We start from the raw sequence: 11,595 nt of genomic DNA, 5'->3' as shown, positions 1-11,595 counted from the left end.
ATGCAGCTAACACGATCTGTAACAATTTGGGGTTACAGGATATCATTAAATTTCCCCACAATTTTTTTTTTAAATAATCAAAATAATGAAATTAGGAAATAAGGAAAGATTTGGATAAAATACCTAAGCTAGTTTTGATTCTACTTCCGTCGACAAGGGAGGACGGCGGCGTCTCCGGCTTCTAGTTCTGGTTCTGCTTGCGTCGGCAGTGGAGGACGACGGCATATCCGGCTTCTGGCTCTGCTTGCATTGACAGGGGGGGACACCAGCGTCACCATCTACTTCTTATTTTACTTGCGTCGGCAGGGGAGGCGACAAGAGAGGATGAAAAATGGCGGCTATTGCTTCTACTTTGTCGATAGAAAGGGAGAGTTGCGGCGTCGTATGTGGGGAAAAACTGCATTGTTACGGTTACTTGGTTAGAATGATTATTTAGGATTTAGGATTTTGAATTTTGGAGAAGATGGGTTTTAGGTAAATTTAGGATTTAGAATATTTTAAGAATTTTAAGAATTAGGAATTTTATGTTTTAATTTAAATTTTTAATTGCTAAATTTAGGATTTAGGAATTTTTAATTGTTAAAGGTTAGTATTTCAAATTATAATATATATATATATATATATATATATATATATATATATATATTAATATATATTTTAAGAATTAAAAATTTGGGTTTGAATTTTAATTTTTTATTTAATTTGTCTTATAAAAATTATGTCGTTTTGAATTAATGATTACAATAAATATACTTCAAAAATATTTGAGAAAATTAATTATTTAATTACTTTTAAAATTTTTGTATAATCAAAAATTTTGTATACTTAAATATTCATACAAACTTTAATTATTATCTTTAAAAGTGTGTGAAATTCGGTGAAAATTTATTAAAGATCGAACCAAATAATTCAATTAATTAATTTTTAAACAAAATATTTCAGTTCGGTCTATGGTTAAAGATTTTTACAAATTTTAGTTACTGATAGTGTGGTTATAAAGTATTGGTTAATTGAATTAAGATTAAGTATATAGTTAGTGTATGTGTGTATATCAAACACTAAATCTAACACGAAAGGTAAAATAGGTAAATGTTTAGTACAATTTTAATATAAGATAAAAATCATTATTTTTTATATAATCAAAATGAGTATTTTTAAACTTCAAGTAAAAATAATAGTAAAGATGAATATTGTTGTAGATAGTTATAATCGATAATAAAAATGATTTCTTAACAATTTTTTATATTAAAATAAATTCAATTTATAATTTTATATTAAACCGTAAAACTTAACTTAATTTTTGTTAGAAGTGAAATTTAGTGTATTATAATAAGTTTACTGTTATTATGAAATACTCCATTTGTTCCTAATTCCATGTCACATTGCCATTAGCACGATTTTTAATGCAAGAAAAACACATATTTCTAACTTTCCAATTATTCCCTTCAAAAGTATGTGTCATTTGTATAAAGTACAATTTTACTTACCTCATTAATTGTCTAGAAATTTGAAGAAGTAGAAATGACAAATTGTAAAATGTAAAATAATAGTTATGTTCAATTTTGAATTAAAGACACTATACTACAATGTAATAGAACCATTAGCTTTCAAAAAAAAAAAAAAAAAAAAAGAATTAAAGACACTATTTCGGGACAAACTTAAAAGGAAAGTAAGGCAGGTAAAATGGGATGGAGGGAGTAGTGATGAAAGAGTTATGCAATTTAGTTATAGCATATGAATTAATATGTAAATTAAAAATTTTCACTTTTATTAATGCTAAACCTGATGCATAATTTGACCATTAAAAAATTATAAACTTTAGTTAAAGAATAAAATAATCCCGCAACAGAAAGCACGATCATCGCAAGTTACGTCACACGGGTGGGTTGTTGGGTTTGGGCTAGTTGGGTCAGATTAGATCTGGACTAGATTTTAATATCGGAATAGTTCATGTTATTATAATAGACTAGATTTTTTTTTTTTTTTCTGAAAATTTATAACTTCGATCTTAACATATACGGAGTAATATTTTATGAAATTTATTTTTAAATAAGATAAGTTTTCAAAAAAAAAAAAGATAAAGATTTTTATTTTATACATCTAAATTAAATTTGTAAAAATAATTATATTGTAATAATGTGTTCTTACTCATATTAAACATGATTAAATTTTAATTAATTTATAAAATGAATATTGTGCCATGCATGATGCATTGCCAAAGTAGAATTATTTGGCTAGATCAAATTAAATTTCAATTATATAATTATTTTATAAATTTTGCCAAAAAGAAGTCTCAAATTTTTAATTTTGTGATGATTCTACAAATTGTAATTCAACTACTAATGTACTTTATTAAGAAATTCTTAAAATTTTGTAATTTTAAATACTTTGTATTAATAATTTAATATATTTTATTATTTTTAGTAATTACCCACATAAAATATCCATTCTTATTGTAATTTCAAATATTTATGTTCACAATTTTATCTTAAAAATCAACATAATTATTAAATAAAATATTTATAAATGAATAACCTCATATTTCATTTATATATATAAAATTTAATAACATTAATAATTTTAAATAATTCATATGCAATTTCAATTTTACATTAAATTTTAAAATTTTTCCACGTGTAATACCAAACCTAGTGTAAAATTTGACCATTAAAAATTTATAAATTTTACTTAAAAAATAAATATTCTTGTGACGGAAAAAAATGACCGTCGCAAGTTCCGTCGCCAAACTCAAAGGTCAAATCTATCTTTGCACCAAACATCGGAACAACATTAATTTTTGTTGTTGATTCCATTGTCGTAGTGCGACGGGCATGTGGGGCGTCACATGTTCTTTTGCCAATGTGTAACATATTTAGCGACGGAATGGATTTCGTCGTCTCATTCTGTAGCGAAAATAAACTTTATTTAAAAAATTAATCATTTAGTGACGGAAATAACGATCTTCGCACGTTTCGTCGCCAACCTCAAACGTCAAATCTATCTTTGCGCCAAACATCAAAACAAAATTAATTTCTGTTGCTGATTCCCATCGCCATAGCGCGACGGACATATGGGGCGTCGCATTTTCTATCGCCAATGTGTTAACATATTGGCGATGGAATTGATTTCATCGTCTCATTCTGTAGCAAAAATAAACTTTACTTAAAAAATTAAATATTTTAGTGACAGAAAAACAACCGTCGCAAGTTCCATTGCCAACCTCAAACGTCAAATCTATCTTTGCGCCAAACATCACAACATAATAAATTTTAGTTGCTGATTCCTTTGCCATATCGCGACAAACATGTAGGGCGTCACATTTTATGTCGCCAACGTGTCAACATATTTGTGACAGAATTGATTCCGTCGTCCTTTCTGTAGCAAAAATAAACTTTATTTCAAAAGTTAAATATTTTCGCAACGGAAAAATACCCGTCGCAATTTCCGTCGTCAGCCTCCGTCGTCAATTCCTTGGTGCAAAGATTATGTGGGAATATTTTCCACTTTGCACCAAATATCACAACAGAATTTATTATCGTCGTTAATTCTGTCGCAAAACCGCAATGGAACCATCGACCATTGCTTTTTCCGTCGCTAATGTGGTGACAAAACTTAATTCTATCGCAAAATCTGTCACCAAAATGTGAGCGCCAAAATTTTTTGGGTTTTTTCTCACTTTGCGCCAAAACTTGCTACGGAATTAAATTTCGTCACCATTTTCGACGCAAAATCGTGACGGAACACGTTCCATAGAAAAACAGTCGCGAATCAACAACGGATTGCATTTTGTCGCGATGTTTCCGTCGTGATTCGTGATTTTTCTTGTAGTGTTCTTTTGATGTGAAAATGTAACTTAGGACCAGACTGATGAGCACCGCACACTCTAGAGTGAGCCTCCTCCATCGCTTGTAAAGCTTCCTCTTCGCCTAAACATCGAAGAAACACACCATCAAACGAGCGCCGGTATAGCGCATCCTTGAAATATATGAAGCGAGGAGCTCGACGTCTTACATCTACCCTCTTACGAGGGTCTTGAGGTAACTTCCCATCAACAAGGTAGTCAATCAATGATTGCCTCCAATCCTCTTTATCTACCTCATAGACAGAAACAGTCGGGAGTTCAACAATGTCGTCAAGAGAGCCATCGTCCACGAAGATTGGAGGGACTACCCATCTTTGGCATACTCGTAGCCGAGCCTCATCTATAGGATGTGATAGAGTTGAAGCCAAAGCAGCTAAGGCATCGGCTTGCTTATTATGTTTCCTTGGAATGTGCTCCATCGTAGCATCTCCTAGCCAATGCAGGAGCATCTTTGCATAACTGTTGTATGGGATCAACTCTGGTTTTTTTACTTCGTAAACCCCAAGTACTTGGTTGATAATCAGTTTGGAGTCTCCGTATATGTTAACCCTTAGTTGCTTCATATCAGCTGCAATTTCAAGTCCCAAAATGAGTGCCTGATACTCGGCAACATTATTCGAGCAGCGCTCTGTCAAGGTAAATGAATAAGGAAGCACTTCCCCTTCAGGCGTAACAAAGACAACTCCAGCGCCTGCCCCCTCTTTGTGTGCCGCTCCATCAAAGTACATCTTCCATGGAGGTAAAACTTCGACCACAAGCACGTCCTCATCAGGTAGGTCACTGGACAGCTCCCATTCGGCAGGAATTGGATGGTCAGCTAGGAAATCTGCTAAGGCTTGCCCCTTGATGGACTTCTGTGGTACATAAGTGATCTCAAACTGTTGAAATAATAAGTACCACCTAGCAAGTCGATCGGAAAGAACAACCTTTGACATGACATACTTCACTGGGTTTGCCCTGGAAACTAGTCGAATTGTATGCGCTTCGAAATAATGCTTGAGCTTTCTGATGGCGAATACAAGGGCCAGACACAACTTCTCAATTGGCAGATATTTGAGCTCATTTGGCGTCATCATTCTACTTAAATAATAAAGGGCATTTTCTTTCCCGTTATCATTCTCTTGTGCAAGTAAAGCACCCACCGAGCTTTCTTGGGCGGAGATGTAAAGGATCAGCGAGCGTCCTGGAATTGGAGCAGTTAGCACATGCGGCTTCATTAAATAGGACTTGATACTTTGGAAAGCATTCTTGCAGGCCTCATCCCATACAAATGGGACACCCTTCTTCATTAACCGGCTAAAGGGCTGACATCTTCCTGCTAGGTTTGATATGAATCTTCTTATATAAGCCAACTTCCCTTGTAAGCTTTTAAGCTCATGAAGATTCTTTGGCTCAGGCATCTTCATTATAGCGTCGATCTTTGCTTGTTCGATCTCAATGCCCCTATGTCGAACAGTAAACCCAAGGAATTTGCCAGCAGCAACCCCAAAAGCACATTTCAGGGGGTTCATTTTGAGTTGAAACTTCCACAAGCGGTCAAATACTTGTCTTAGATGCATCATGTGGTCTGTGCGGAGTTTCGACTTCACAACCAGGTCGTCTGCGTAACATTCCACCATTTTATGCAGCATGTCGTCAAATATAGTCTGCATGGCCCTTTGGTATGTAGCACCTGCATTTTTCAAACCAAAGGGCATCACTTTGTAGCAGTAGATACCTTTTGGCGTACGAAACGCAGTAAACTCCTCATCTTCTGGCGCCATGCGGATTTGATTGTAACCGGATGAGCCATCCATGAATGACATGATCTCGTGTCCAGTTACAACATCTATCATTAACTCTGCGATAGGGAGCGGGAAGTCATCTTTCGGGCATGCAACATTAAGATCTCGAAAGTCTATGCACACGCGGATCTGGCCATTCTTCTTGCGCACAGGCACAATGCTGGATATCCAAGTTGGGTATTTAACTTCGCGAATGAAACCAGCCTCTATAAGCTTGTTGACTTCTGCTTCGATTGAGGGAATGAGCTCGGGGCGAAAGCTCCGTTGAGCTTGCTTAATCGGGCGAAACCCCTTTTTTACTGCCAAGCGGTGCACAGCTATCTTTGGGTCCAACCCTGGCATCTCCTTGTATGTCCATGCAAATACATCGATATATTCTTTCAAAAGTGTGACATATATTTCTTCATCTTCGTTGGAAAGGAGTGAACTAATGAAGATAGGTCGAGGACTTTCAGGAGTTCCTAGATCCACTTCCTTTAGTTCGTCCACTGCGGCTTGTACCCCTTCTTCTAGCTCTTGAGGTGCATCTTCTGCATCTTCACCCTCGGTTGGAATCTCATCGTATAATGTTATATGAAATGACGATGCCATCTCATCTTGACTTGGTGTTGCCTCACAACTTGAATCAATATTTTCTTGACTTCTTTCTCGCACTTGGGTGTGTACAATGGTTTTTGGTTGGACCTTCAAAACTTCACCACACGAGACATGGATATTAACTTCTCTTCTCATGCGAGATGGAACGGCACTCCTGAGCCTTTTTGAGGGTTCCATTTCAGTAGGAGGGTTGGTCTGCTCCTTAGAACTCTGAGTAGGCCCGATTCTGTCATGTACTGATTTTCTCTTAGCAGGTTTGGGATTCGGCCCAAGTCTACGGAAGACTGATTGTCGTACTTCTACATCTCCGATTCTATCAAAAACAGACCGTTTCTTGTCACCTTCCTCCTCATCTGTAGAAGTGATGCAATTACTTGTGGCTCTATTTATGAATATTCGCACTGGCTTAGGGGGAATATAACCCAATCCTTTCCGTTCATGTGGCTCCTGCTGATTGGACTTGCCTTTACCACCAGCTTCTGGGATGAGTTTCCCCAGCTTTTGTGGCTCTTTGGGATCATATCCAGCTTTGAATAGAAGTTTATATGCATTAGGGTCGAAGCCGCCAGTGCGCTTAGCGGGCACTGTTTGACTTGCCCCAACTTGAGCTTCATCTTCAAGCGATTTAACTGGAGCTGCTACTTTTAATGTCTCAATCCTTGCGAGTGGGAAAACAAGTTCCTTGTCGCAATGAGCTTGGTCTACAACTTTCTTGCCTTTCCACTTTGGATCAAGAGGTGTGTCAACATTGCTTCGCTCGGCTTCCTCTACAACTTGTTTCTTCAAGTAAAACTTTGCATCTGCAAAGTATGATTCTGCTTCAATGAAGGGAGTTTGATCAGCGACTACCTTTTCTATCACCCCGCCTTTTTCAAACATGAGGCATTGGTGCCAGGATGAGGGAACTACTCCATTCTCATGTATCCAAGGCCGGCCCAGCAGCAAGTTGTACGACGTCCTTGCATCTATCACATAACATAGTGTACTTGAGTTTAGTGTTCCGATCCTGAGGTCGAGTCTGATGGTACCCAGTGCTCTTTGTCCACCTTGATTAAATCCTTGGATCATTAAGCGGCTTTGAGAGAGCTCATCGGTGGAGATGCCAAGTTCTTTCATAGCTCGGAGTGACAGAATGTTCACAGCCGACCCTTGATCAATCAAAATCCTTTTAATCTTTTGCTCACGAGCATAACCTTCAACAAACAACGGACGATTATGTGGTGTACCACCAAGCAATAGATCCTCATCCCTAAAAGTTATCTCGGCGGTATAAGACGCGACTTTGTGGACTTGAACCTCGTCACCTCCCTCAATCACGGGGAATGAACATTCCTCCTCTTCAACATGTCTTTCTTTAATACTCAAGCGAGTTCCAAGAATATTCGTCCCATGCGGAGGAAGCGTCTTCGGCATATATTGAGCCAGGGCAACTGGTGTTCGAGACGTGCTGGGACGTCCTCTCATCTTTGTGCCATAGGCGAGGTCCCTTGCTGGCTTTCTCTCAACCCATTGCTTCGTTATTCTCTTCAAAGATCTAACATGTCCAGCATTGTTCCTTTGTTTTTTGCGGGTAACAATTACCCAATCCTTCTCGCATACCAGATTGACCTGTGGTAATTCCGGCTGTTGTCTAGTAGCATGTTTCACAATAAATGGAAGCGGGCGTTTGTATTGCTTGCCCCCATCCTCTTCATCACTCTCCTCAACTAACGGAGCGAACCTTCCGCATGAAATTTGGTTGGTGCTGGTAGTTGCATCGGCCAGCTCAATCTTTCCATCACGAGCAAGTCTCATCACCTTATCTTTAAAGACGAAGCATTTTTCAATCGAGTGTCCGAGGAGACGATGATACTTGCAATAGTTGGGGTCGTCTACCTTAGAAGCTTCTTCGGGACGCTTCATCTCCGGTAATTCAATCAACTTAAGCTTTAACAATTCATCAAATATGGGTGACACATCAGAGTCCAAGAACGGATACTGTTTTTGCTGCATCTCTTCAATGATTCTAGCACCCCGAGATGGGCGGGAAAATGACCTTAGCCTGGGATTTTCAGTTACTTTGGCGAAAACCCGCATTGGTGCTGTTTTTACGTTCATGGCTTCTTTCTTTTCTGGTTTCGGGAAGGGCTTTCCCCCTTTCTTGAATTCTTGTTTTACAGGTGCCTTGGATGAGCTAGGGATACTTGACATGCCGAGCCCTCCATTGGCTTCAATACTCAATTCCATGTCGTGAGTACGACTGGATAGTTCTTCAAATGTTCTAGGCTTGATTCCCTGCAAGATATAAGAGAGCTCGAAGTACATCCCTTGGATGCACATTTCAATTGCGGAGCTTTGTGATATCCTCTCTTTACAGTTAAGGCACAATTCCCTCCATCTCTCGGTGTAAGTACCCGCACACTCACCCTTCCATTGGTGGGTAGTGGTGAGTTCCAAGAAGCTGACAGTCCTCCTGGTGCTGTAGAAGCGGGTCAAAAACTCGCGCTCCATATCATTCCAGCTATCAATGCAACCATGCTCCAGGTCTGTGTACCAATCAAAGGCAGTGCCCTTCAGAGAGCGGACGAACTGCTTGACGAGGAGATCTCCGTATGTTCCTGCATCATTACAGGTTTCAACGAAGTGGGCGATGTGCTGCCTCGGGTTGCCTTTTCCATCAAACTGCTGGAACTTAGGAGGTTGATAGCCCAACGACATTTTCATTTCTTCAATTCTCTGAGTATATGGCTTTGTGTAAGTATATGAAGATTGTCCTCCCTCGAGCTTCCCCTTGATCGCTCCCATGATGTACTCATTCAACTGCTCAACGGGTATCATGCCCTCAGAAATTGGGATACTCTTCTCGGCGGGTGGTGGACGGGAGATTGTCTCTTCCATTCCTGGCCTACTTTGATGGCGCGAGGACTCGACATCAATCTCATCTCCTTGGGTTTGAGGCTGCTTCCCGGAAGCCCGACTTGTTTCGCCGTTCCTTCCGCTTTCAACCTTTTCGCTGAGCTCATTGATCCGCCTTTCTTGGTTATGCATGAGTGCAGCTATCCCCTCGAGAGATTTAGTGATGTTTGCGAGTTGTTCCTCCACCGAAGCCGCGTTCGTTGTCATAGCGGGCATGATCGTGTATATGTGATTCCATTCTGGTGAGGTTCTCTGCAGAAGTGATGACTGTGATGAACTTCCATTGCTTGGAGTTTTATTCAAGGGAATAGGGCTCGCAGGACTCTTGTTACTTGGAGCTCCCTCACTTGTAGGATTCTGGTCAGCAACAGTTTCCTTTGTAGAGGATGATCCTTTGTCATGTGCAGCTCTCCGTGACATAGTGGAGTTTCTGTCAATCCTTCGGACGATGTGGCGGGCAATGTCCTGGGCCTCGTGGAGTTGCACCCCTAGGTTCCTCACTCGGCTTCGAGTCATTGCTCCTCCCGCGCCTTGGCTATCACCGGAACCGGCCGCTGATGGTGCCCTGGAGCGGGTAGCCTGAGCATATGTCATCTTGGAGGAGGGATTTCTTGACGCCGCGAATCAACAGTGAAGAGATGAGAGGCAGAGTGGTCCCACTAGGTGTGCCAAAATCTGTAAACACAAAAATGTAAACTTTGTATATATTCACAAAATTCCGTGTACAGCGTGTGTATAATTCAATGCAGGTACAAAATCTCTGTCTAGTCCTCTGATTCTTCACTAACGTTATCTATGGAAGTGCCTCCGGGATTCAAGTAGCATAGCCTCCGGGATTTAAGTGGCGCGTGCCTCCGGGATTCAATTGGCGTAGCTTCCGGGATTTAATTGGCGTGACTCCCAACAACGAGCGTCAAGGATTTAGAAGTAATCAATCCTGCAAAATTTCAAAAACACATGCAATGGATTCAAGCCGCCTTAAGGTCCTCAAATGCCTTCAAAAGACTTCAAGATCTTCGAGACAATCAATTCTGCAAAGCTCCAAAGTACTTGCAATGGATTCAAATTGCCTGCAAAATATTCAAAAGATGCCTCCAAGCCTTCAAGCGTTCTTCAAATGCTCTCAACTCCTTAAGTCTTCAAGTTGTTCAATGCCTTCAAGCTCTAAGCATTCAAGTTCTTCAAACTTTCAAGTGTCTTTTGGAATGAAATGAAGGCTCTATTTATACTAGAAGCCTAACCAACATTCCTCAACAAACTTCCCCTTTAACTAATTAATTAATTAATTAAATATTCTAGAAAATGAACCTTGCCCAGAATTAAGTCTAGGTTCATTATTGTATAATCGAATTCAAATTCAAATTAAATTATAATTACCTAATTCAAATATAATAAAATTAATATTATATTTAAATTATAATTATAATTTAAAATTCAAATTCAAATATGCAACGGGCTTGGACCAATTAATTAATTAATTCAATAGCCCAAATCAAATTCTAATCGGGCTAATTAAATTAAATTAATTCATATGATCCAATTAATTAAATTGGCCCAACATTTAACCTCAACGTCGGTCCACTGACCATATATCAATCCATTTGTTGGATTCAAATTTCCTGTGTCTACAATTGTGCCCATCAATTCTCCTTCGAAGCGACCCTCACTTCTCTCTTACATATGTGATTCTTTCTCGAGTATCCCGCATACTCACACATGTCAACCGACATTCGAATCATTAAAGCATCAACGTGCTAGCTTCTTGTGGGAGTCACTATTTCAACGAGGAGTGGTAGGAAGTCCGAGACCCTCACGGTGACACGCTCCATTCCATAATTTAGTTGTCCCATTGAACCTAGGTGCTAGCTAGGTTGGGTATCCACTATAGAACTTTTTAGTCCAAGGGCTTTAGACCCATTCCTCGTGTCAACTTCTCTACAACTTCTTTGCCTAACCCTTTGGTTAGCGGATTCGCTATATTGTCTTTTGACTTTACGTAGTCAATCGAGACAACACCACTTGTGAGAAGTTGTCTAATGGTATTATGTCTTCGACGCATGTGTCTAGACTTACCATTATACATATGACTTTGTACTCTCCCAATTGTGGCTTGACTATCGCAATGTACACATATTGGAGGTATTGGTCTTTCCCAATTAGGAATATCCTCTAGAAAATGGCGTAGTCATTCAGCCTCTTCACAACCTTTGTCCAAGGCTATCAGCTCAGATTCCATCGTGGATCTAGCTATCACAGTTTGCTTAGAGGATTTCCATGCAACGGCTGCACCGGCTAGTGTAAACACGTAGCCACTCGTGGGCTTAGAGTCCTTAATCACCGATTTCATAGTACACGAGGGTACCGTTCATTTCACGGCCTGAAGCCACCCAACACATGAGCCTAAAGCCCAAATCATATGAAACTGAAGCCATATTACAACTCCATAATCACATTATG

At 39.2% G+C, this 11,595-nt stretch overlaps 1 protein-coding gene across 1 annotated transcript; it reads right to left on the bottom strand.

Annotated features, from left to right (window-relative positions):
* Positions 1-3,768: 3,768 nt before the first annotated feature.
* On the bottom strand, positions 3,769-5,151 carry LOC109155069. The gene has a single exon (XM_019302796.1). It carries the CDS (start codon positions 5,149-5,151, stop codon positions 3,769-3,771), a length of 1,383 nt encoding a protein of 460 aa, XP_019158341.1.
* Between the last annotated feature and the right edge of the window lie 6,444 nt (positions 5,152-11,595).

Source organism: Ipomoea nil, unplaced genomic scaffold, assembly GCF_001879475.1.
Source record: "Ipomoea nil cultivar Tokyo-kokei standard unplaced genomic scaffold, Asagao_1.1 scaffold2690, whole genome shotgun sequence".
Lineage (NCBI taxonomy): Eukaryota > Viridiplantae > Streptophyta > Magnoliopsida > Solanales > Convolvulaceae > Ipomoea > Ipomoea nil.
This window is presented reverse-complemented; position numbering and strand designations above follow the sequence as displayed.

Excerpts from the sequence above, each read along its gene's own strand:
- LOC109155069 (XM_019302796.1), bottom strand. The coding sequence starts at position 5,151 with ATGAAGAAGGGTGTCCCATTTGTATGGGATGAGGCCTGCAAGAATGCT.